The 27,641-nt window shown below is 35.8% G+C and overlaps 2 protein-coding genes across 5 annotated transcripts in view; both read left to right on the top strand.

Annotated features, from left to right (window-relative positions):
- LOC142344513 (BBSome complex member BBS2-like) overlaps positions 1 to 6,497 on the top strand; it is an 89,461-nt gene extending 82,964 nt beyond the window's left edge. For all 4 annotated transcript variants that reach the window (XM_075396234.1, XM_075396233.1, XM_075396231.1 and 1 more), the window contains 2 exons: positions 5,536 to 5,797; positions 6,260 to 6,497. In XM_075396234.1, coding sequence (XP_075252349.1) covers positions 5,536 to 5,797; positions 6,260 to 6,354 — 357 coding nt within the window. In that variant the 3' untranslated portion in view covers positions 6,355 to 6,497. The remainder of the gene's footprint in view (positions 1 to 5,535; positions 5,798 to 6,259) is intronic.
- Positions 6,498 to 27,480: 20,983 nt separating this feature from the next.
- LOC142344511 (uncharacterized) overlaps positions 27,481 to 27,641 on the top strand; it is a 148,300-nt gene continuing 148,139 nt past the window's right edge. Inside the window, exon 1 of the mRNA XM_075396226.1 lies at positions 27,481 to 27,620. The gene's annotated coding sequence lies outside the window, so the exon portion shown is untranslated. The remainder of the gene's footprint in view (positions 27,621 to 27,641) is intronic.

Raw genomic sequence — 27,641 nt, 5'->3', positions numbered from 1 at the left:
TTCAAGTGGAGTGAGAAATTGGAATTTGAACAAATTTTTGGTTTTTGAGAGTTGATTTTTATTCGCGTGCGTTAATTTGACTCATATTTTTAGTATTTTTTCTCCTTGAGTGCTTTTAGTTTGCTACATATGTGTTTTACTTGTGCCTATTTGCAAATGCTAGAATTCATCAAGGGTCACCTAAATCTTCTATGACTTTGACGCTATTTGCTGTCATAAAATACTAGCTGGTTCGAGTTAATAGCTAGCAGTTTTTATGAATTGGTCACTAATTCTCCAAAATTTTGAGGGAATTTTTCCAGTTTTGCGAGTTTTTGTTGTATTTTTGTTTTCTTATTATTTAATCTCATTAGTGACAGGTCTCACTATTGATATTTGGGATTAGTTTAATTTGTTTAATCGTTTCTATTCAATACTAAAGCTTTGTATAACTCTGTTTTGATACGAATTGTTTTCAAGAATTATTACCAGATTTTTGAGTTTTGCTAGTTTTTTGTTATTTTTTTGTCTTATCATTTATTCTAATTATTACCATGTCTCTTCGGTTGATTGCTAAGAACACTCTAAATAATACAAATAGTGTTTTTCATTTCATAGCTATTGCTTTCTGTGTCTTCTACGCTGTTCGTTTTAAAAAAAAATATTTGAACTTTGCTCGTATTTGTACTTATTGCTGTCTTATCCCTCAATCTCATTAATGACAGGTCTCATCAGTTGCCAATGAGGATTCAGTTACCCGCAGTAATTCTATCAGTCGGTAGCAATTGCCTTCTCTGACTTTTACACTATTTGCCTTGAAAAAATTTTGAATGTTATTGGTTACAGGCTTCATTGACATTTAATGACAGGCTGATAATGAGAAATAAGGGAATTTAATTGGTTGCTTGAGTCCATAGAGGTCGGTTTTCGATTTTGAAGCCATCTTTTCAGAAAATAAAAATTTTTAGTCTTGATTGTTTTTGTTGTTTTGAGAAATTGTTGCTTAACCTCAACACTATCAAAACTGAAAGTTACGGTAATTTTTAGGTCATAAGTTAATTCAGTTCTTGGGATTGTTGTTCAGGATTTGTCCTGCTGTGTTTTTAATTAGCTTTACCTTTTGAACACGTTTATTTTTTACATAAGTCACGATTTTCACCTTTGGTTTCTGACTTACCTCAATCACTGTTTCACCTGAATGGATTTTAAGTTCTTTCACTCATTAAATTACGTAATGTAGTGAATACGGTCAATGTCAGGAGAGCAGAATAAAAGGAGATTGGATCAACATTTGAAGCCCAGTCTTGAAGTCAAAATGCATTAGTTTATCAAATTTCATTTAAGCGATTGCTAGCTGGCAATACTATTATGCTTAATAGCTTTCTTTAGACGCTGAATTTAGTTTAATTTAAGAACCTAACCGAATATGCAAAGTTTGCGTCAAGCGGGTCAACGGCAGCTATTTTCCGTCAATTTGCCGGCTATGTTGTTTTTAGCATTTTGAGTGCTGAAATGCTCAAGCCCTTCTGATGCCTGTTACGGGATCATGCAGCTGCTTTCTACTGTTGTTTTTTCAGGTCGCTGTTAAAAAAATGCATTAAAGTTAACTAACAGGAACAAATGAAACAATTTTTTTAACACGCTCTATCGTTTTTTTCAAGCAATCCTTTTCTTTTCTGTTGTTTTTAGAATCCTAATCTGATCATGTGTATCAATGGCGACTGTTTTTCTGTTAGTTGGGCCAAAGTTTTTATTGGTTAACCGCTCAGCAATTCAATTAATTCAGCTTTTCTGGTGTAAAATTGTTACTTTGATTTGGTTTTAGGTCCGAAAGAGGGGACCCTTTTTTTCATTTATTAATAGCCGCCGTCAGGCCCACAACGGCTGTAATAAAAATACTTGAATATTATTTCAAAAATTATCGGAAACGTTTTTTGTTGTCTTCAGTTTTTTTTCTGAAAGCTGACTAAGTGTAACAAGGCGATGTTTTTTGTGCTGTTTTAATTTTTTTTTAATTGCTCTCAAAAGAAGATGTCTGCAATTATATTAGTCCTGTGGTCAATTGTTCTTAAAAATAGATTATAACAATTATATTAGTCCTGTGGCCTTTTTATGCCATTTTTTAATTATTTTTTGCTGGACTGATATTTCGTGTGACCCTTTCAACTTTTCGTCCTTAAGAAACGGGATAACAATTGAATAATCGAGGTCTTTAATTAGCTAAGCAGCTCTCTTAGACCCTTACTAGTCTGTAAGTATGCGATTCACCGAAGCTGTTTTGAACTACTATTTCATGGAGCGAAGGTCGGTTGTTACTCTTAAACGTTTGACCCCCCGCAGTCACCCCCCCCCCCCTGTCACACTCCAACGCGCTCCACGAGCTCTTCCGCCGTTCACCCTCTGGTCCAGCCCTCCAAACCCTGCCCCCATTGCTTGACACCCCTCCACCGCCCCCCCACACACACCGCTCCCCCTAACTCTAGCACCCCTAAGACCCAGCTGGCTACTACCGAAGCCATCCGCTCGGTGGTCCTTTGAGAGAAATTCGCCTGATATTAGTCAGTTGTTTTTAATTGCTCTTGAACGAGGTTCATAACACTTATTGTAAACATGTGTGTCTTTTTTTGCAAATTTTTCGCTTGACAATTTTGCGCTTTTCTTCTAGAACATTCTTTGACTTCTCAAGTGACTTTTTACGGTTTCGTTCATCATTTTTTAGTGATCTCTATTGCTTTCTCCGAAGTAAAGCTTATTGCTAATATATAGTCGGTTGCAGTTTGGCAAACTAATTGAGTCATAGTGCAGTGGTTAGTGCGGGTGCTGAAAGATCGGGAGGGCAAAGGTTCGAATGCCGTTGGGGGCAAGGGTTTTTGCACGCATAAAGAAAAATTGATTTTGGCTACAGACCCTGAATTGAATTGCCTCGCCTGTCGTTGAAGAGCAATTTTTCCGACATTTGTCGGTTTATGTTTGTTAATTGTAGTTTTTTCCAGATCCCGCAGACTTCGCAGAAATTGTTAATTTCGGGCAGTTTTACCTCCGCCAAGAATCGTGGAAAACTGATTCGACAAGGCTCCGATAACTCAATCCTGCATTAATTGGCGCAGGTAGTGTTGAAGGGTATCGTGATTTTTTAATTTAAAATTCCTTTCACCATAGTATTTCTCAAAAAGAGAATAAAATAGTGATAGTCGTTTCTGCGTTTTAGAAATTTTTTATTGAAATAATCCTAGATAAATAATAACTTCTTTGCCTTTTTGCTTTAAATCTTTTAAACTTACTTTCAATGTTTCTCCATTAGTTTGAGGGCGACCTTTCATGAAAGGCTTCTTAGGTACTTCCATATAAATGAACCGATCGTATATAATTTTCAGAGTCAATGCTCGAATTATTTTAAAAAAATTGTTATGACAGCACGACTTCTCCAAAAGTCTCTCCAGCAATATCTCATGAATTTGATTACACTATGATGTTAAAATGAAGTTTAAATGTTCACCACAGCATGTATTATATTGTTTCGAGCTTTTTTACGGGGATGTGTCCCCTAGCACGCAAGCAAGACTACAGATCTAATTTTTCAGTTAAAGACTTTCAAACTTTGTTACGAGACTTTCAAAACTGTTGGTAAGTATCAGCAATCTTTATCAATTATGAATCCACACTATCATAGAATCCGCAACGATTAAATTATGTACCGGCTGGACTTAACATCATCAGTCCGACATAAACGCCCGTGACAGAAATTCACTTTCGAGGCTCTTTCGCTGAGAAGGAAGATACGTCTGCTATTCCCCTGAAAACCTGCTATTCCCCTGAAACCCTGCTGTTCCCCTGAAACCCGGCAAAAATTCACGAAGGTCGTCGCATCAATTACACTTTTGGAAAGACTAATATTGCTTCTGCTACCACTAAATTTGAAAAAAAAACTACTAGGTGACTAGCTGAGAAAGGCTAACGAAAACCCGCCATTGTCGTACTATGAATTCAGTTCTGTCTGGCGGCAGATGCAACAACCGTAGACTGAATGTATGCATTCTCAGCAGTAAATCTCATCTCTGTTTTGAGAACTGACATTCAATAATGCTTTTCTGTGTTTTGATGCCTTTGAATTACTTAGTTGTAGCTTTGAATATTGAACCGTCCAAGCTTTTATCTCTTTTGATGGTTGTGCATTTTACGTTTTAATTATCCGTTTGACAGCATGACCTTTTGGTGCTCAGATCTAAGTAACTATTCATTTCAAATATTCAGCCTTTACTTAATTTTTCTTCTACGATGAAAAATTATTCAACTTTGGGCGTGATTGTTGAGAGTATAACAAATTTGGCTTACTTTGAAAAGAGCTTTTTTGTAATTCAAAAGTGAAGCAAAAACAGAAGTAGAAAAGAGATTCGAGGGACTAATTAAAATCAGAATGATCGAACCGAAAACATTTTCTGACTAATTTAACGACTTTGTATCGTTGCAATTTTACTTAGTCGGTTTGGATTGTCGTTGCAATGGTCCCCTGTCGAATAACTGTTGTAATATTGTTCGGTAACCTCCACAATTGAAGAGTAAAGCTTAAAGTACCACTTATGCGCAGATTTTTGATTATTATAAATAGTAGTTTTTGTTCAGCGTTTGTGTTGTGTTGGTAAAAACGTAAACGTAAGAACAAGTTAGCAAAAAATTTATAATGGTTCAATTCGAAGTTAAACAGTTATATAAGTTTGTTCAGTGATTTATTTTTTGATGCTTGTCAATTTTTTAATTTTGACATTAAAAATGTTGCTGCTAATTTTTCTAGCATGCATTTATATTCTGTTTAAAACAAATTTCAAAGATACTGTTATGGAGCGCAAATGTTTTGCCTAGTTACTGGTTTTGTCCGAGCGCTATTTGTAAAAGTTTTGGTTTTGAAGTGCTTCGTTTGCCCGTTCAATTAAATCCTCCACGTGGCAATGTTGAACCCAAACCACAAACTAATCAATGAGGCGTTACAATTAATTCTCGGATTTTTCGGACGTGTGTTGCTGAGTTGTGACTTTTCTTAACTCTGAGCTGTTCCCAATGAGTTAAACTGAAGAGTTGCATTTTGATATAGTCTCTGAACACGTACTGTAAATTTTTAATGAAGTAAAAATTTCCAAAGAGCGTGCAAGTTATCACTTTCTTTCTAGACCCATAGCTGCATGCTATTTCGTTCGTTTAATCAACTCAGGTTGCGATAACAGTCGCATAATTTATTGATGACAATAACTCGTTAGCTCTTGAAAAATACTGCCAAACTCTGTTTTGGGAGCAGTCTACCTTTTCTGCCACTCTTTGCTCGCCGATGTTGCCAAGTTGAAGAGTGACGGAAAAAAGTTTTGGCTTTCAAACTTTGTCTGATCTTGAATCTCTCAAAAAATAATGGTGCGTTTTGCGAGATCTTCAGGTCATCCATGCGGCAAAGGATGTTCTGAGGTGTGATGACTATAGAGGTACCCAACATGAATCTTGTACTCCTCCCCCTCCCCTCCCGCGCTGTTTGAGAGCAATTAATTGTCTGACGTCATTTGCTCATGTTTACAGGTGGATGACTTGTACGAGGCTCGCAGCCGTCTTAGCGCAGAAGTGGCAGATAACTCGACACTGATCCGAAGCATGGTTGTAAAGGCAGAAGACGCACGACTCTTGGGAGACTGGAAAGAGATGAAGAGCACGTACTCCCAATTGTACACTACCAACCAGGGTCTCATTAACAGCTACAACATTAGATGCCAGAACCAGTCAGAGCTGATGGCGACGCTTAAGCTGGTCAATCAGATTATTCAACGAACTGCCAACTTAAGAGGTAAATTTTGTGAAGCTTTAGTTTGATTATAGCAGTTTCCTCCCCTGTGGGATGTGACCATCGATTTTTAGTTTTTTCAACGCATGCGACTAGAATGTATAATTATATCCAAATTTTGTGCACGGAATGGGTTGATGGAAACAGTGCAATTATATGGATGTAAAATCAACAGAAATCTGACCTTATGAAACGGACATTCGTGTATCCCAATTACAATTGAACTAAGCTGCGATCGTTCTGTCTCCTTGACTTACAGCATTTAATATTACAGACGTAACATAACATTGTTTCAATCAGATATAATTGAAATTTTCTAAACTAAATCCTGATTCATTCTTTTGTGATCTGAGCTTTATAAACAACAAATATAGCATCATTAAAAACATTATAGTTCAAAATTGAAACCGAAAGCATAAACGTTTAAAGACTGCTTCTCCTTTTCACTGGCGTCAATTATTTCAGTGGGAGTGGAGAAGGGGAAAGTGATAGAATGTGGTCGTCTGGCAGTGAAAGAGTCCAAGATAACTGTGTTCGAGCAGTATTTAGTTGCCCGATAAAGACTGCTTTACGAGATATGGGTGATTATTTGAAATGCAATGATATTTATGCAACAGTAACTTCATTGTTAATAGTGTATGATATGTACAGAACAGTGTTACATTTGCTTGTGTATTTCGGAAGATAATTAAAGATTAATGTATTTGCTTTTGAATCAACGAGGTTTTTAAGACTAATTGCTCTCACACTTTCGTCAAACTTTTTTTTTGCTCGACCCATTTGACTGCGTCAGAAGAACGGGCAAACAGTGAAGCCCGAGGACGCTAAGTCGGGGTTCTAATTATCTAAACTAACATGGGGAAGGCACCTAAACTGCTCACAAAGTATTAATTACGCTTTAAGGGGATTTTCCGGAGATTTGTGCTGGTTTGGCAAGTTGCTAAGCATTATTTTTGTTCGAGTGCTCTTTTTAATAGCCACCGTTAGCCTCTCAGCGGTTATTATTTAGGCACTCTCCTTTTCTGTTCACACTATTTCATGATTTTTGAAGTCAAATTGGAGTAGTGATTTTGGTCACACCGAAACAGGAAGTGGAGCGAAAAAGGCAAGTGGTTTTACGGCGTGAAATTTCTTCGCTCTAATTTTGAAGTAGAGTGAGAAAACGGCGTTTGAACAAAAATTCGCTTTCTCGTTATCGGTTATTTGTTCACATGTGGCATTTTGATATTAATTTTTGCTGTTTTTTTAAACTTTGTATCCATTTTTTTCTAAATGGGTTTCCCAAGAAGTTCTTTCACGCATTGAAATATGGTCGAATACGGTTAATGTCAAACGATCAAAATTCAGAGAAATGGGATAAACCGATGAAGCCGGGCCTTTAAGTTTTACTGCATTGGGTTAGCGAAGTCTATTAGATGGATTGATAGCTGACAGCACTACTAAGCTTAATGGTATTCAGTTTTGAAGCTGAATTCAAGTATACTTTAAGAATATAAAAAAATGCACACCGAGGTAGAACTTCTTTTAAAAATTGGGATCAATTTCTGTACCTTCTGTCGTCTTTTTCTGTTTCAATCCTGTCAAGAGCGTCAACGGTGGCTAGTTTCCTGCAAATTGCAGACTATATTTTCTCATTTTCTGAAACATCATTCACAAACTTTCCGAAAACATTCAATACGACGCAGAGAAATAGCCAAAGCTTTTTGGAAGCAACAGGAATATGATTTTGCGGAGACGCATTCACCTAACTAATTTGTTATTAATTGCTATCAAAGGAAACTAAAAGCAACAATATTTGTACTGCTGGTCTTTAAATCGAATTTTTGTACTACCGATTATCCGTCTTGAGCACCAATTTTTCCTAACCTTTTGTCTTTAAAACGGAATAAACTGGTAAATCTCGAGGGCAATATTTCCGAGTAGGTGGTTCTATGAGGCTTTCAGTGTTTTCTAAGTATGGGAGTCACCAAAACTGTTGAGAGCACTTGATAAATGGTTAGTAAAAGGTCGGTTCGTAACCCCTCATCCTTACACCACTGGACTGCGTAAGCGTAAATTTATGGTAAAAAAACGACCTTTTCTGTTTCGGCCCCCCAGTGTTTTTATGACCCCCAGTTACAAATTAGATGCGGCTACATTGCACGTTACTATGTAAGAAACTAGCACGTGCGCCTGGGGGTCATTAAAGATTTATGCTCACTGAGCTGGAGGGGGGAACAGAATAGATTCAAAAAATTAAGGAGGTTGGGATACGCCTCCCTCTTGTTTGCCCCATGCCGTTATTAATTGCTCTCTAACGAAGTTTAAGAGAGCAATTCTCTTTCATGCATATTTTTCTCTTTCAATTTAGTTTCACTTCTCGTGTGATTTTTTTCACGCTTGAGTTCCAATTTTTGAACGATTTGAAATACGAGCATTCGGAAATTAAGTCTGTTGCCAAAATAACAGCGACTGTGAGAGCGTAGCAAACATACTGTGTAGGAAAGTGGTTGATATCGTTAACTCTTATCCAAGAAACCGCGTGTTCGAACTCCTGCCTGATCGGAGGTGGTTTCCCCATGACATTTTTCCTAGTCTATGCCCACCTCCTAAACTGTTTGCCTGCCCAGCCGTACGAGTGCAATTCTTCCGACGTTAGTCGTTTATGTCTATGTCCAAAACTTCACTGTTCCAAATGTCTACTCACGCTTATTACCCTAAACTTAAGATCTGGCCGTGAAATTATAAGGAGTGACAAACTGGATTATGTTTACTCGAGCAAACTCACTTTGCCAAATAGCAGCGCTTTTCTTCGAGAAAATGTTCAACAGAATTGAAAATTTTTTCTTGCTGTATTGTAATTTTTAAGTTTTTAAGTTCTGAAATTAATACTCATTTGGTAATTGCCAACAAAAAATTTTATTAACTTAAAGTTTTACTTATTCTTTCTTTTTTACGAAGAGAATCAAATTTACCCATCTTTCAGATGAAATGAATAAAAAATTGTGTATATATATAAGTATATTTGACAACCTAAAATGATTAAAACTATCGATAAACTTTTACAAGTAGAAAAAATTAACTATAATCCATTAAGGGGGTGTAAATTTTAAATCTACTCTCTCTTACAGCAAAGAGTTTTCACTGCTAAAATTACGACGCTTCATTAGAGTTCAGGGCCAAAAACTTAAGTCGGGACATGCGCAATTTCGAGCGTACGATAGTCTTGGATGGGGATTTATGAATGCACGTTGAACGCACAAAAAATTCTGAACTTAGGAAAGTCTGGACATAGGCGCTTTCCGTCTGGGAGGGTCTGGACGTAGACAATTTCCGTCTGGGACAAGCTGGACATACCAACTTTCCGTCTGAGAACTCAACCTGGGTTCATGTGAAAGATGTACAAATACAGGGGGCTTTAAAGGTGTTCTGGGTTTAAAAAAGGACTTTGTGCGAGTTTAGAGCTGCAAAGATGGCATTGGAGAGAATTTTCGTTTCGAAAACGCTGCACTTCTATGAGTTCTGGGTAAAGAAAGCCACTTCTTGGATATCAAGGACAAAAGCATTACATGCCGAAAGCTGTCAACTTATGCAAAGTAGAACTATTTAAGAGCATTCTGGTACACAATTTGATGCCATTTCCTTGAATTTAGGTCAAATGTCTTTATTTTAATTTTGATTAATGTATCTACGTTCATATTTGCTCTTCAATTTTTTGTCAGGTTTAAATTCCATTTTTTTGGTATCCCAAGTCCTTGATTCTTATTTCCTGTCATGTCATTGAGTTTGTCTGTAAATTTGTTTATCATTTTATTCAGTTTCCATGTCACGTGATTCATTTTTTGTTTTTGTTCAATTCCCTAATTTGTCTTTCCCTTATTATCTTAACCCTCCTTCGTTTTATAATTCAATTTTCAGTAGTCCTCTTTTAAACTTAATTTTAATAAGACAAAACATAACTAGTGCAATAGAATTTAAAGTAGTGATTTGATCAGCCAAAATGTTCTTTCACTAATAGTTTTGCTTTCAAAGAGCAAAACAGAAGCCTAGTTCCGCTGAATTAGTTAACACAAAGTACTTCAAACTATTTGTCGACTCGCAAAGCTTGTGGATTCACAAGTCAAAATTATTACAAGTGGTTGTCCCGCCAAATAACTATTTTTACTATTACGTACGACATGGCGTCGGAATATGGATCAGCCGTGATCCACGCAAGACTCCCCTTCGTTTGAACAAATTTGGGAGAGACCGATTTCCGATCCACCGATCAGATGGGAAAAAGGAGTACATTTAAAACTTGCAAGAGAAACTATAGTTGTGGATACACTGTTGGCGGATAAATCATCAGAATTGCGACTTTCAGAAGCAGCATACGAGCGCACCATTGACAACCCAACCACACAAAAAGAGATAGAATGTCAACTTCCAGTGAAACAGCCAAGTGAAAGTCCAATGGTATTGGAAATGCCAACAGATAATTGAAACCTGAATGCTCTGTGGCGAACGCCAATGAAACTTATGGGATCAAAAACGTATTTCGCTCCTATACCTCAGTATTGGGACTGAAGATAGGTGGATATTTACTAAAAATTTTCTTAAAATTTATTGTTTGCCTAACAAAAATAACCATGGGCTAATGTTGGAAAACTCGTTTATTCGCCCTCGAAATATAGCTTGGAGCGATATGTTCGTTTTTTACGAAAAGAAAAACGCGAACAGACAGTTAAGCAAATCTACAGCACAACGAGCAATTCTATAGCAAATATAGCAACATGAGAATGTGTAATAAAACGCGATAATTTCATCGCAAGTATGTCAAACACGGAATTCAGCGCGAACCCTTTTTGATACGTTAGATCGAAAATAGGCATGGAATATAGCGGTCAGCAGGGAGATGGGACAAATGAATCAACAAAGAGTTACTTCCGCAAATTCAGCAAGCGTTAAGACGATATAAATTGATAAACAATTTCACGGCGCGAAATCTCAATTCCGACAAAACCAACAGTCTGATAACAACCGACGCAGCAACAACAAGTTTCGCAACTGTGGTATGACTTGGAACGCAACCTTTCGCCAATCTTTTTCCGCAACTGTTAAGAAATGCAATCATTGTGGTCTTCAAAATCATTATACGAGGGTATGTGGAAATAAATCAGCCGACACCACATCAAATAAACGGGTCGAAAATTGTAAAAATTCTACTAAAACAGTTCATACAGATAAAACTACATATAAAAAGTTGACTACAATCAGAGTTCTTTTTATGACAATTATGTAACAATGGTAGTTTGAGACAATCGAAGTATTGTTAGCGCCCAGACCTAAAAAATTATCAGCATACATTTTTCCCTGCTCCTTGACTCTTGGGGTTATGTTCAACTGCATAAACACAAAATGGTCGGAAAAAAACTTAACGAATTGAAAACGTTTTCAAATGAAAAAGTGAAAACCTTAGGTCGCCTGAAAACTTAAAGAGAACTTTAAAGAAAAGAAGTTCCGATTCTTCTTCTACAAAAAATAAAAGAAGAACTCGAAAAATTACTTTGGAACGACATATCAAAAACCCCACCCACTGTAAAAAATTTGTAAAAAACTTTTGTAAAAAATTTCTCTCCCTAATCGTTATGACAGATAAAAAGATGAAGCATTTAATCTAGCTCATATTTAAAAAAATAATCAAGATCAATTCTAAAAAAAAATACCAGATGCCAAGCATTGACGCGCTATTTCAAAGCACTTCCCAACAACTTGTTACCAATTAGCCCAAGATATAGTCTAGTTTTTATCCATTGATTTGCAGTACTCTTACAGTCAGTTAAGTATACAACTTGATAAGGCCCGGCATTTTAATTTCTATACTGTTAGTGGAGATATGTCCGGTTCATATTGCTTTAAGACGGGTCTCTACGAAAAAAGTAAATTTCAGCTGAATGACAAGGGGCGTGCTGTGTCTTAGATAATATATTAATCGTAAACCAGAGGAGTTACGATGACCATATTAAATTGTTGAAAAAATGTTGAAGTACCGCAAAATTGAGTACAGAAAATCTACAGATTTACCTTCAGGAGTGCCATCTTGCTAAATCTGGAATTCTTGGGCTGAGACATAAATTTATTCATACGGGAACCACGCCACTATCAAACAAAACAGATGAAAGATAATCATTGTTGAACCAATATTTTTGAATAAATTAAGATCAGTTATGGGCTCGATTCATCAAATAAGCAAACTCATTCCGAATCTTTCACAAATTTTCTTTCCTCTGAGACCACTTCTAAAAACGAACACTAAAGTTCTTTAGACTGAATTTTAGGGAAATCCATTCCAGGTTCCAGGTAATGAAAACAAAAACTTCAGAAGCCAAAGAAATGAAACCTTCTAAGTCTGATTTGATTTGGAAACAAGTTTAAAATTCAATGCATCTAGAAAGGGCATAAGAGCAGGACTCGAATTTGCATCATGTTTCTGAATTCATTTGAGGAACGATATAGCGTTAACGATAGAGTTATCGGCAGTCATGTGGTCCATTGAATACTTTAATTTATTTTGGAAAACCCATAGAGATAATCACAGAGCATTACTTTAAATAATGTGTGAGTGTGCATCGTTCAAATAAATCATATAATAGTCGATTGACGAGATGGACAGATTGCCTGCTTCCATTCCAAATTACAATAATTCATATTCGCCATTCAAAATGCGACTAGTAGATTATTTTTCTCACAACAGGAAACTGTTAAATTAACATCAAATGATGAGCAGTTCGCAGTATCTAAACTATAGACTCAATCACAACATGCTCAAAACGCAATCATGTTTTCGCACCAACAATAAAACCTTGTATAGGTGATAGCAAGGAACGGGCAAAAAAACGACTCAAAGAAGTGAAAAGTAAATCACGCATTTGAACCGATACGTTCCAAAAATAACAGACCCAATCCTACAATTCCAATATTGCCCAATAATTAATCGCTTTTTGCCCAAAAAAATATTCTAAATCAGTCGCTTACTACATCTCCTAATTGCTAAAAAACTCTACCAGTATTTGCCTTGGTCAATTCCGATGCTGAAACAAAGCAAAACACTCCTTCAAAAGTGTGCTTTCCAAATAAAGCAGGACCATCTACTCGACTCTGACAACCTGTAAACATCGGCTTACCCTACAAAAGATATGACCTGCTCCGAAATTGCCACACCCGAGAGTGACCTGTTCAGTGACGTCTTCAAATTTGCACTCTCGAAAATTTTTAATTCAACCTTACTGACCAGCCTCAAAAGACGCCATATTGAAGAAGCGTCTTAAAATGCGTCTTAAAGGAAAACAAGGACAGGTGCGTAGATGGCAAAATCGCCATTCCCAACGCTATCGAAGAAAATTACGTAGAACCCATACACAGCCCACACCCCGGTTGTTGGGGAAGGACGGCCTGGCAATAAATGCGTTGGCCCTATATGAATAAAGATATTTTTTCCAAGGCGGCAAAGTGTAAACCTTGTGCCAAAATAGTTTAAAAATTTAATACCTATCATCTTCACTCAAAGTAAGATCTTTTAAAAATATGCAAAATCCCAGATGAAAAAATGCAAATAGAGTTTGGAGGTCAAGTAAATATAAAACGGCAAGAAATCAAGAAATCAATTTCCTTAAATGGATAGACAGATATTCTGAATTTCCACAGCCGAAGTGTTTGATAGAGCTAACTCAATTAATATTCGTAAATTCGTAACAGAGTCATGTATTACATCATGGTGTACCGAGAGCAATTGGATTGGAGCAAGCAAAATGTCAAATCGGTCAGCAAATCAAAGGATTTTTGTAATGTATTGCGATTTTATAATATATCATAGTATTGAGTTAATTGCGGCGCCAAGACACGATCAGAGATTAATCGGTTTAGTTGAAGGGCTGTTTCAACCGCTAAAAAGAAGATTTGTATGTATCACAGAGGCCACTAAAACACAGTTCAATCTAGAAGCTTCAGTTAGCTCCTAACATCACTAACATACCACAAAAAAGTTTCTTGACAAAAGAAAATTAATATGTTACCATTTGAAGCAAATTTTGTCCGAAAAGTAAATGCACCTTTAGGTAACATGTGTGCAATTTCTGAACCCCAAATGTTTTATATAAACTGATTTTTGGGTAAAAATTTAGATTTAGAAATTGGGATAAAAATGTTGGAATGAAAATTTGTAGATCATTACAAATGGGATGAAAACGCCAGACCACACACAGATGTAGAACAAACCAAGTACAAGCCACGGAAGATGCTCATCAAAGACGCAAAGATGACCCAGAGGGCGAATGCAGATTAGTTGCCAAGATGAAACACTCTACCCAAGACACGACTCCACAGAATTGAGACATAATTAGCTCTCAAACTGGCCACAAAGAAACCACGTTCCCGACAAGCAAAAAATGTCTTCATGGGCAATGCGAGTTCTTTGCCCTGGCTCCTCAGTAATCAAAACTGAGAATTTAGTATCATTGATTAAAGAACCCGGAAAAATCGAGGTCACCATGAAGAATTCGGATTTGGCCAAATTTGGCACTAAAGCCGAAAGAAGTAGTGATCTGTCTAATTAGCAAAATACATAGAGCTAGCCTTCACAGGCACAAGCCCAAAGATGAAAAAACTACACGCAAAGTGGGACACACAAAACGAGAAAATCAAAGCACGATGCGTGCCTTACAAGTCGAATTTCCCACCAGGCCATAAAAGATTAACGAACCAGTCGCAAGTCAGCATAAAATCAAAAAAACTACAACGGCGGAGTAAAATATAACACAAATGAGTTGACATAGCCAGGCCAAAACAACGAAATCAACAACAAAAAAGGCTACATCCAAACGAAAAGGCATTTTACCCGAAATCACAGACCCTGACTTTTCCGAAAATTCCATTGCTAATTTTCCAACTCTCTTCTAGAATCTGGAGCAACATCTCGACAATACCTCAACGAATAATTAATGAGAAACCACGACGTAACAGAAGATCCGTTACAAACGAAATATGCGAGGACGCTAACATCATTAACGACAACAAGCATCGCCAAAGGCGGACTATCAGCCATGTTACTGTTAGCCAACTCAATCATAATCGATATGAACATACATCTCCCCGACTTACGAGGAGCCCTCGATGACCATTGTTTAGTAGAAGAAACTGGTCCTATTTTGCAATTAATATATTTTGGACAATTTGGACTTTTTTGCAATTCAAACTTTCATATAAATTTTACTTTTTAATTAATCTGTTTTTGATTACGGCAGGTGCATTTGTTATTAAATTTCTGATATTTTTAAATGAGACACACTTTGGTTTTGTTTTTTTTTTCTGGTGGGGCGGATATGTGGCAGACAAGTTGGTACCATCTGCATAATCTTTTTAAAATTTATTTCAATTTTCTTTATTTTAAATTTGGTTAAAATGTATAAATAATATCTTACGTAATAAGCACTCACCTAAAAATCAATTAGGTAGAAGCCAAAGAGTGCATTTTCCTGGCAGTCGGGGAATGACGGCTTGGAAACACAGTCATGCTGGCCCCATTTGAACAGAAAGAACTTTTTCATGGCGGCAAAATGCATGCCTTGTGTCAAAATAGGTGAAAATTTAAAACCTATCATTCGTCATTCCAATTAAAAACCTTCAATAATATGCCATTTCCAGACAAAAAAAGCAAATAGATTTCGAACGTCTAATTTTTATAGCGGCAGAGAATGAAGAAATATATTTTCTTGCACTGATTGACAGATTTTCAGATTTTCCACAGCTGAAGTGTTTGACAGAGCTAACCCAAGTAATACTACTAAATTCTAAGAGAGCTATGAAATACTCTATTGTGTACCGGGGGTAACTCTATTGGATCAAGTAAGACGTCAAATCCGGCAGCATAATATTTTTTTTTTGGAAAAAATATATTGAGTTAATTGCGGTGCTAAGTCAGGATCATGGAGTAATCGGCTCAGTTGAAAAGATAATATGAGTTGCAAAACTTTAATCCATTCTAACATAATACCTGCTTTGCCAGTCCAACTTGCCACCAAGCCATGAAAGATTAACAAACCAGCGCCGCAAGTCATTATACAATCAGAAACAAAGAGAACAGCTGAGTGGAATATAACACCACTGAGTCGAAATAGCAAGGCCAAAGCAACGAAATCAACAACAATAGAAGATACATCAAAACAAAAAGGCACATCAACCGTAATCATATACTATGACGTTTCCAAGGATTCAATTGCTAATTGCCCACCTACCCTTCAAAAATCAGGAATAACATCTCGACAAATTCTCAAAAAATGATTAAAGAGAAACAACGACGTAAAAAAAGATCCGCCGTAGCAAATATGCAACAAGTCTAACAACAACAACAACAACAACAGCAACCAGCACCGTCAGAGGAGGACTATCTGCCAGAATACTGATCGCCAACTCGATCATAACCGATACCAACAAAAATATCCCCGACTTACGACAAAACCTCGATGACCATTCTTCAATAGAAATAACTGATCCAGGCCATTTTGAAACTAAATTTCAATATAAATCTTCACTATTCATTTAGTATATTATTACATATGATAACAAGCGCATCCGGATACTGATTTTTTGATATACTCAAAATAAACGAAATTCAATATTGTTTAATTTTAGGTGATGAGGATATGAGAAACACAAGTGGGTACCATCTGCATAAATTCAGTTAAGATGCCTTTATTTTGACTTCGAGTAAAATATCCAAATTCATGTCGTTTGTAATAATCACTTACCTAGAAATCAATTACGTAGAAGCCATACAATGCTTGCGCCCTGGCAGTAGGCGTACGACGGCCTGGCAATACAGGCATGCCGGCCCTATATGAAACGAGATATCATTTTCAAGGCGGCAAAGAGCATCCCTTGGGTCAAAACAGGTATAACTTTAAAACCTATATTTTTTTCATTCCAATTAAGAACCTTCAAATATATGGAAAGTCCAGACAAAAAATTTCAAGATTTCGGAGGTCCACTGTTTTTAACGGCAGAATCAAGAGGTGTATTTTCCTGCATGGATTGACAGGTTTTCGGAATTTTCACAGCTGAAGTGTTTGACAGAGCTAACCCAAGTAATGTTACTAAATTCTAGAAAGCAATGAAATACTCTATGGCGTACCGAGGGTAACTCGATTGGAGCAAGCGAGACGTCAAATCCGGTAGCATATTAAAGTTTTTTGTAAATTAAAAAAGTATTGAGTTAATTTTGGTGCTAAGTAAGGATCGTGGGGTAATCGGCTTAGTTGAAAAGATAATATGAGCTGCATGTTTTTATCTCAGGTAATGATTGACTCGAGTAATGCTATTAAATTCTGAGAGAGCTACATAATACTCTATGGCGTAGCGAGAAAAATTAGGTTGGCTCAAGTAAGATATTAAATCGGGAAGCTAATGAACAATTTTGTAAAAAAAAATTGTTTTGAGTTTTTTGCGGGGCCACTGGACAATCATAGAGCAATCGTTTTAGTTGAAAAAATTATGTGAGCTGCGAAATTTTAATTTTTTTAACATAATACGTGCGTTACCAGTCCAACTTGCCACCAAGCTGTAAAAGATTAACAAACTATCGCCGCAAGTTAGCGTACACTCAGAAACATATACAACCGCGGAGCAAAATACACCACCGTGTCGACATGGTGTATGTTAACCCCACCGAGTCGACATAGCAAGGCGAAAGCAACGAAATCAACAACAATAAAGGCTACATCCAAACGAAAAGGCACCTCACCCGAAATCACAGACCTTGACAATTATGGAAATTCCATAACTAATTGTCCACTTACCCCTCAAGAATTAAGAACACCATTTCCACTAAATGTCGACAAATAATTAAAGAGAAACAACGACAACAGATCCGTCGTAGCAAATATGCAACAACTCCAACAGAAATAATCAGCACAACCGGTGACAGACTATCAGCCAGGATACTGTTCCACCGACTCAAACATACCCGTTACAATCATACATCTCAGCGAAATGCGAAGAATTCTCAATGACTGTTCTTCAAGCAGAAGAAACTGATTCAGACAGTTTTTAAACTTAAACTTTCATTTAAAACTTTACTATTCAATTAATATATTTTTAATAACGATGAGTGCGTGTGTTATTAAATTTCCCATATATTTGAAAAAAAACATTTTAGTATTGTTTTTTTGGTGGTGGGGAGGATATGTGTTACACAAGTTGGTACCATCGCCTTAAAATTAGATTAACAGTCTTTATTTTAATTTTGAATGAAAATATCGAAGTTCATGTTTGCCCTTCAAAATTCTCGTTAAGTTAAATTTCCATAGTTGGCTTCCCAAGTTCTTGATGCTTGTTTCCTGTCATTTTTGCTCATTTCGTCTGTATATTTGTTTATCAATTGGTTCAGCTTCCATGTGATGTAATCCATTTTTTAGTCTTTGTTCAATTCCTTAATTTGTCTGATATATATCTGTCTCTCACTTTATTATTCAGTTTTCGGTTGTCTGCTCTTAAATCTAAATTTGAGAAGTCAAAACATAACTCTTTCAATAGATTTTAAAGTAGTGATTTGATCCACCAAAATTATCTTTCACTATAGCATTGCTTTCGAGGCCTAATTCAGCTGAATTAATTAAATCAAACGAGGGTTTGCGAGAGCGAATCACAAATTAAAATTAGAACAAGTGTTTGCCCAGCCAAATCACTATTTTTACTGTTATGTATGACAAGCATAAATGCTGGAATGCTCTTTTTAACCGAATACACCTTTGCGAATTTTTTGTTTAAATAAAATAATTATTAACCATCGAAGTACACATGTGGTACTCCACAAATGAAGTCAGTGTGTTTGCTCACGCAACTTAATTTGCTAAAAGCAAAGCGAATCTCTATTTGAATTTTGAGAACGCAATCGCCATTTCATATTTAGTCTAGATTAAAACGAGATAGTTAAGTCTAAACTACATGACTGAACAAGAATAACAAAATTAGGAGAAGGAGTAGTTGGAGAAGCTCAATGATGAAGAAAATCAAACAATAAGATTACATGCAGCGGGAAGATCATGTAATGCGGGGCAAATCATGTAATGTGCAGAGTAATAACTTTGACAGAGCACAATTTTAAGTAGATCAATTAACAGTAAGGTATTACCGTATCACATTTTCCCTTAGAAGAGAATTTCATTGTTCCAAAAAAGTTGCATTAAATCCTTCGCAAGATTAGTACTTATTCTCCGGTTACGTTGTCTATCATATTTAGTGATAAAATAACAGCTTATATGAAGTTTGTACGCATTATTAAGTTTTAATTAATAACCTTTCAGTTTGGCGTCTTTAACTGTTAATGCAATTTCTTAATCTGAAATATCTGCTTGATTTGCCGATTCAGCTTCCGAAACTGTATACTTTAATCTATTTTCTACGAAAAAGAAATTAAGTTTTTATCAAGTATCTAACACTCTTAAATTAAAATTGGAGGAATACGACGAAGATATTGGAGGTGCAAGTCACTATTAAAAGATTTTTTTAAAGCACCATCTTTGTGTATTTATCAATTAAGAATTGTGCAATCAATCATATGCTTCAGATAAATTTAGTCAAGTATTTCAGTACGGGGCAATTAAAATTTATTTTTGATTGCTTCTTCGGTAGCGCTAGATATAAAAATAAATTTAGTGGTGGTGTGAAAATGGTGGCTTAGATAGACCTAATAAATTGGTGCATAAAAAGCCATAAAAACAACAATTCTGCCAGCTCGATGTTATATTGATCAGTTTATGTATTTTTCATTCATAAAACAGAGGTAGCGCTTTTTAAATTTGATGGTCTATTTTGCAATCGAGCATTGTACCATTATCTTCTTTCCCATAACGTTTGGTTCAAAAACCGAAATTTTCAAAAAGAGCGGATGTTCTTCTGTATAGTTTTATATATCCGGGGTGAAGAATAAATTCTCTATAGTTCGGGTGAGTCAGGTATTGAGTCAATTGTCTGAAAAAGTATGGTCGTTTCTATGAACCCCCTTTTCCTGGAGGAGAGGAGTGCTACACTGTATAATAAATAAATCTGATAGCAGTGATAAGCATAATGCAGTTAGTTTTTCATTTATACATAAATTGGGATCTATTCTGTTTCGCCCCCCCCCAGCTTAGTGCGCATAAATTTTTTATGACACCCAGGCGCACGTGCTAATTTCTTACATAGTAACGTGCTATATAACAATATATAATTTGTAACTGGGCATCATAAAAAACAATGTTACTAAATTCTAGAAAGCAATGAAATACTCTATGGCGTACCGAGGGTAACTCGATTGGAGCAAGCGAGACGTCAAATCCGGTAGCATATTAAAGTTTTTTGTAAATTAAAAAAGTATTGAGTTAATTTTGGTGCTAAGTAAGGATCGTGGGGTAATCGGCTTAGTTGAAAAGATAATATGAGCTGCATGTTTTTATCTCAGGTAATGATTGACTCGAGTAATGCTATTAAATTCTGAGAGAGCTACATAATACTCTATGGCGTAGCGAGAAAAATTAGGTTGGCTCAAGTAAGATATTAAATCGGGAAGCTAATGAACAATTTTGTAAAAAAAAATTGTTTTGAGTTTTTTGCGGGGCCACTGGACAATCATAGAGCAATCGTTTTAGTTGAAAAAATTATGTGAGCTGCGAAATTTTAATTTTTTTAACATAATACGTGCGTTACCAGTCCAACTTGCCACCAAGCTGTAAAAGATTAACAAACTATCGCCGCAAGTTAGCGTACACTCAGAAACATATACAACCGCGGAGCAAAATACACCACCGTGTCGACATGGTGTATGTTAACCCCACCGAGTCGACATAGCAAGGCGAAAGCAACGAAATCAACAACAATAAAGGCTACATCCAAACGAAAAGGCACCTCACCCGAAATCACAGACCTTGACAATTATGGAAATTCCATAACTAATTGTCCACTTACCCCTCAAGAATTAAGAACACCATTTCCACTAAATGTCGACAAATAATTAAAGAGAAACAACGACAACAGATCCGTCGTAGCAAATATGCAACAACTCCAACAGAAATAATCAGCACAACCGGTGACAGACTATCAGCCAGGATACTGTTCCACCGACTCAAACATACCCGTTACAATCATACATCTCACCGAAATGCGAAGAATTCTCAATGACTGTTCTTCAAGCAGAAGAAACTGATTCAGACAGTTTTTAAACTTAAACTTTCATTTAAAACTTTACTATTCAATTAATATATTTTTAATAACGATGAGTGCGTGTGTTATTAAATTTCCCATATATTTGAAAAAAAAACATTTTAGTATTGTTTTTTTGCTGGTGGGGAGGATATGTGTTACACAAGTTGGTACCATCGCCTTAAAATTAGATTAACAGTCTTTATTTTAATTTTGAATGAAAATATCGAAGTTCATGTTTGCCCTTCAAAATTCTCGTTAAGTTAAATTTCCATAGTTGGCTTCCCAAGTTCTTGATGCTTGTTTCCTGTCATTTTTGCTCATTTCGTCTGTATATTTGTTTATCAATTGGTTCAGCTTCCATGTGATGAAATCCATTTTTTAGTCTTTGTTCAATTCCTTAATTTGTCTTATATATATCTGTCTCTCACTTTATTATTCAGTTTTCAGTTGTCTGCTCTTAAATCTAAATTTGAGAAGTCAAAACATAACTCTTTCAATAGATTTTAAAGTAGTCATTTGATCCACCAAAATTATCTTTCACTATAGCATTGTTTTCGTGGCGCAAAACAGAGGCCTAGTTCAGCTGAATTATTAAATCAAACTACTTCAAAACTATTGGTGGGTTTGCGAGAGCGAATCACAAATTAAAATTTGAACAAGTGTTTGCGCAGCCAAATCACTATTTTTACAGTTATGTACGACAAGCATAAATGCTGGAATGCTTTTTTTAACCGAATACACCTTTGCAAATTTTTTGTTTAAATAAAATAATTAAAAACCATTGAAGTACACATGTGGTACTCCACAAATGCAGTCAGTATATTTGCTCAGGCAAGTGCTCAGCTTCACTTTTGTTACTTAATTTGCTAAAAAGCAAAGCGAATCTTTAGTCGAATTTTGAGAAAGCAATCGCCAACTAATATTTAGTCTAGATTAAAACGAGACAGTTAAGTCTAAACTACATGACTGAACACTAATAAAATTATGAGAATGAGTAGATGGAGAAGCTCAGTGATGAACAAAATCAAAAAATAAGATTACATGCAGCGGGAAAATCATGTAATGCGGGGCAAATCATGTAATGTGCAGAGTAATAACTTTGACAGAGCACAATTTTGATTAGATCAACTAATAGTAAGGTAGCACCGTAGCACATTTTTCCCTTAGAAGAGAATTTCATTGTTCCAAAAAAGTTGCATTAAATCCTTCGCAAGATTAGTACTTATTCTCCGGTTACGTTGTCTATCATATTTAGTGATAAAATAACAGCTTATATGAAGTTTGTACGCATTATTAAGTTTTAATTAATAACCTTATTTCATTTTGGCGTCTTTAACTGTTGATGCAATCAATTTCTTAATCTGAAATATCTGCTTGATTTGCCGATTCAGCTTCCGAAACTGTATACTTTAATCTATTTTCTACGAAAAAGAAATTAAATTGTTGACAAGTATCTGACCCTCTTAAATTAAAATTGAAGGAATACGACGAAGATATTGGACGTTCAAGTCACTATTAAAAGATTTTTTTTAAAGCACCGTCCTTGTGTATTTATCAATTAAGATTTGTGCAATCAATCATATGCTTCAGATAAATTTAGTCAAGTATTTCAGTACGGGGCAATTAAAATTTATTTTTGATTGCTTCTTCGGTAGCGCTAGATTTAAAAATAAATTTAGTGTTGGTGTGAAAATGCTTAGATAGACCTAATAAATTGGTGCATAAAAAGCCATAAAAACAACAATTCTGCCAGCTTGAGATTATATTGATCAGTTTATGTATTGTTCAGTCGTAAAACAGAGGTAGCGCTTTTTAAATTTAGTCTATTTGGTTATCGAGCATTGTATCATTATCTTCTTCTTTTCATAATCTTTGGTACAAAAACCGAAGTTTTCGAACGAGCGGATGTTCTTCTGTATAGTTCTATATATCTGGGGTGAGGAATAAATTCTCTATAGTTCGGGTGAGTCAGGTATTGAGTCAATTGTCTGAAAAAGTATGGTCGTTTCTATGAACCCCCTTTTCCTGGAGGAGAGGAGTGCTACACTGTATAATAAATAAATCTGATAGCAGTGATAAGCATAATGCAGTTAGTTTTTCATTTATACATAAATTGGGATCTATTCTGTTTCGCCCCCCCCCCCCCCCCAGCTTAGTGCGCATAAACAGAATAGATTCCCTATATTGATGACTACATGATGTTTTCCGCCCAAGATATTTCAAAATTGCATGATGGAAAAACATTGCATGATGGACTTCATTCGTGCAATCGAAAAAGCGGTCTGCATAACAGAAAATATATCAAAAAGAGCAAAAACTTTTTGTATTATTTGTATTTTTTTACTGCTGCTTTCCGAGATATGAAGATTTGACTGCGAAGTCGATATGCCACAGGGTGAAACCATTAATAGCGATTGTCGAAAAGCAGTGTTTTCAATGTAGCAGATATCAAATTATAAGCGCACGTGATTTTCGTGTCCGAGTTCTATAAACACTTGAATTGTAGGACATTTTTTATGGATATACACTAAAATCATTTTAATGCAATATACACAAAACTTTTACAGCAAGTTTTTGCTAATGCCAGTGACTCCGGACAACACAGACATGAAATGACTAATCGCCTTCTGTCTCCTTTTCTTTTCTCCCTAAGGTCGCTCACTCATCAGCTTTGGCTTTCAATGGAGATCTAAATCCGTCTTTAACTTCCCAAAATCCCTCAGAATTACCTTTTGTCTTTCGACTGATCAGGTCTACCGTTATTGTTGTTTGTTTGTTTTTTTGTTTGTTTATGTTTGTTTTTTTGCCGTATTTAGTTCACTTAAGCCCAACGCATACACTTACCTATGTGTTGTTGACCAGTATTCAGTATTTTACTTTTTATCAACAGTGCCAGCAATTTTGTTTCAGATACAAGTTGCTGTAAAATAATAGCATTAGATCTTATTTATTTTTCGTTGCATACAGTTCAATGAATAAGGCACTGAACCTTTAAGTGAATTGATGCCCATAGACAACCGAAGCTTGATACAACTTGATGAGAAACATACTAAAACATAGTAAATCTTGCCAAGATCTTGACATAGCACTTACCATGAAAATATTGAGAGTTGTAAAAACTTGCAAGATCTTTGCATAGGTAAAAAGATCTTGGCGAGATAACCAAGAAAGATTAACCATGACATGACATGACATGACACTATATGCTTAATTGTAAAAATTGAAAAAGCAACTTTAAACAAGATTTTGCACACATTCAATATTTATCAAGAATTGTTGGAAATTTCATCTCCCGTTAATTTATTAACCAAAAATTGAGCCCACTTTTTCCAGTATAAAATTTTTTAAATGGATGCAAGCTCGGTATGTATATAGTATAGCGCAAGCAGGAAAATTTTGCAAGAGATCTCAAGATCATGATTGTCTTATCAAGGTGTATCAAGTTCCGATTTAAGGGACGGACAGGTTTTGTTTCAGAAAGCCTTCAAGGTAGCATTGAACAAGGTAAGCGCAATTGCTATATTTGTTCCTCCAATTTCCAACAAAACAGACTGTCTAAAAAAGACCTGCACATTGTCTTATATGTAGCCCCATATCCCAGATTTTTCGAAATTTTTAACCCGCATCATAAAAAACAGAGCAAAAGTTTCGCCATAGGAAATCACTCACCAAATTTTGTAAAAAAAAACAGAGAAATTGGTTTGAGATCAAAACCTCGAGTCAACAAGGTAAATTAAATCCAATGGGATAATCTAACTACAAAACAGGTAAAATTGGTGAGTCAGATTGACAGTTTGGTTGTAAACACAATGTAATCACAGTAATTGTGATTCATTACTACAATTATTACGATGCTGATGATAAATGTGCTGCCTTAGTCTCCGAAAACACAGAAATGACGCCGTTTGAACCATTTAATCCTCTCAATTGCTTTCGAATTGTCGACATGAAAACGCTAGTGGATAAAGGAAGCATTAGCACACTCTCTAAGGAGTTTATAGCAAATGCCATCACCAGCACGAATACATATAATCAATTCCACATCTCGAACTAATCCGCTTTAAAAAACCTCAAAAACAATTTCAAATGAAATAGTCATAGTTATTGGGATTATCAAAACCACAGTAGTAGAGTTGCCTGAAATGATTCGAGAACTCGAAACAAATAATCTTTTTAATTTTTCTCGACTCTTTTTTCATTGTAATTTTGTGATATCGAACTATTGAAATTTAAACTTTTTGTAATTTTTAATCACTGTAGTTTTTTGTAGTTTTTGGTGACCGTAGCAACTAAAATTCGCGAACCAAGAGGAATCGTCGGTAGAATTTGCTTTGACATTAGATAGCTGTTGCAAATGTTATCCCGCTGGGGTTTCATATCAATTGAATTAATAGTTTTTTTTATTAGGTGAGAACTAAGTTACTGTGTCCAACAAATGAGTCAACTTAAATGGGTTGCCACCCAAATAGATTGATGTGGAGTTTTTTTTCTTTTTCTTAAAGCTATGAGCAACCAAAGGTTGGGCTTATTTTTTTGAAAAATGCCTTGAATGTAGCATTGAACAATGTACAACGCTATTGCTCTATTTATTCCTCCAATTTTCATAAAAACAGATTGCCTTCTAGACAAAAACCTCCATTTTTCCTATATGTGGATTGGTTTCCTAGATTGTTCGAAATTCTAAACCCGCTCTAATTAAAAGAGAGCAAAAATGGCTCCATAGAAAATCACTTCAACAAATTTTGTAAAAACCCAGAGAAATTGGTTGGAAATCAAAACCTCGAATCAATAAAGTTGAAAAATTGCAATGAGATAATCCAACTACAAAACAGGAGAGTCATATTGACGGTGTGATTAAAAACACAATTTCGACCACAGAAATTGTGATTAAAATTATGACGATGATGATAAATGTGCTGCCTTAGTCCCTGAAAACACAAATATGGGGCCCGTAGAACCATTAATTCCTCCAAATTGCTTTTGAATTGTCAACACCAAAGTGCTAGTGGATTAAGGAAGCATTTGCACTCTCGTAAACGAGTATGTAGTTTTGTGATATCTATTTACTGTCATTTATTTTTTTTTAAATTGTAACCATTATAGTTTTTTATATTTTTTTGTGACCAGAGCAGTTATATCATTAGGTTATAAGTTTCAAGACAACTATTCTGAAAGCCAAAAGTAAGTTAGCAACTTCCAGTTTCATACAACAGATATACACCAAATTCTGGTGGAAACTCGATGACAATTGTTGTCACCAAAGGTCACATTCAGCAGCAGCATTGATTAATTACCTATGAAATTGAAATTGTTGCAACCTTTGTCCTGGAAAACGAGAAATTGGTCTGTATAAATTCACGATGACCGAACAGTTCCGTACAGTTTCATCCTCATTTCAAGAATCGAAGAATTTGAGTTTAACGCGTGAATCCGATACATTTAAACGTCTACTCGTTTTTCTCTCTAGGAACTCCCTTTTTTGGGTATTTTGTTTTGAAAGTCTTACGCCTTGTGGAATTAGCAACAGATTCTTATCATTATTATGAACAATCAGACTAAACAATAATTGGATCTATTTTGTTTCGCCCCCCCCCCCCCTTATGACCCCCAGTCACAAATTATATGTTGTTATATAGCACGTTACTATGTAAGAAAATAGCACGTGCGCCCGGGGGTCATAAAAAAATATGCTCACTAAGATGGGGGGGGGGGGGAGGCGAAATAGAATAGATCCCAATAATTTGTGGGTATCAGTTATGCATTTATAGTGTCTTTTCAAATTAATATTATCTTTTGTTATTCTCGTTTACATACATCACTTTAAAAAATGTTTTTACTGAACGCCGATTTTATTGTTTTCTTAAATTTGAGTTCTTAAATTCTTAAGTTGAAACGATTCCTTGATTACAAAAAATTGACTATGGTCGTACAGAACTTAATGAAGAGGTTGGGCCTTAGAAGTCAAACCACCTTTTGAATAGGTGGTCAAAAACTGGAGCTCTATTCTGTTTCGGAATCCCCAGCGATTTTATGTCCCTAATTACATTTTATTTGTTGTTATATAGCACGTTCCTATGTAGAAAACAGCACGCGCGACTGGCGGCCCGGACTGAACTGCAAGTCAAGATCAGTACTGGCACGTCGAATACGAATTGCAAGTCTTATATCATTACTGATTCAGAGCTATGATCATGTCACTCTTTACACTTGTCAGTATAAATGCAAGTCTTGGCCAAGACGTGCAAGTCTAAATGCAAGTCTTGCCCAGTACTGATCTTGACTTGCAGTTCAGTGGGGGGGGGGGGGGGCTTAAAAGTCATATGCCCAGCGCAGTGGGGGGGGGGGGGGACAGAACAGATCGAAAATTAAATAACTGCTTTTTTGCATGTTGGCTATTGTCGGGCCTAGTTTTGACTCAGCTTCTGTTTGTTTCATCTCTGCCCACTCTAATACACTGTAATCAATTCTTACACTCAAAATTACTTCCTCAACTATGACTTAGATATTGAGAACGAATCAATGTATAGCTTCTTATCGACTTAGAGCCCCGCTTACAAGAACACACATACTCTCTCTTACACGAACACAGACAATATGACAGAGAAAAATATAGCGACCATAGCACCTATATCATCAGGTTATAAGTTTCGAGATAAGT

The sequence above is a fragment of the Convolutriloba macropyga genome, chromosome 8, assembly GCF_964194025.1.
Source record: "Convolutriloba macropyga chromosome 8, txConMacr16.3, whole genome shotgun sequence".
Classification (NCBI taxonomy): domain Eukaryota; kingdom Metazoa; phylum Xenacoelomorpha; order Acoela; family Convolutidae; genus Convolutriloba; species Convolutriloba macropyga.
The sequence above is the reverse complement of the archived record's forward strand: the minus strand, read 5'-3'. Positions and strand labels throughout refer to the sequence as shown.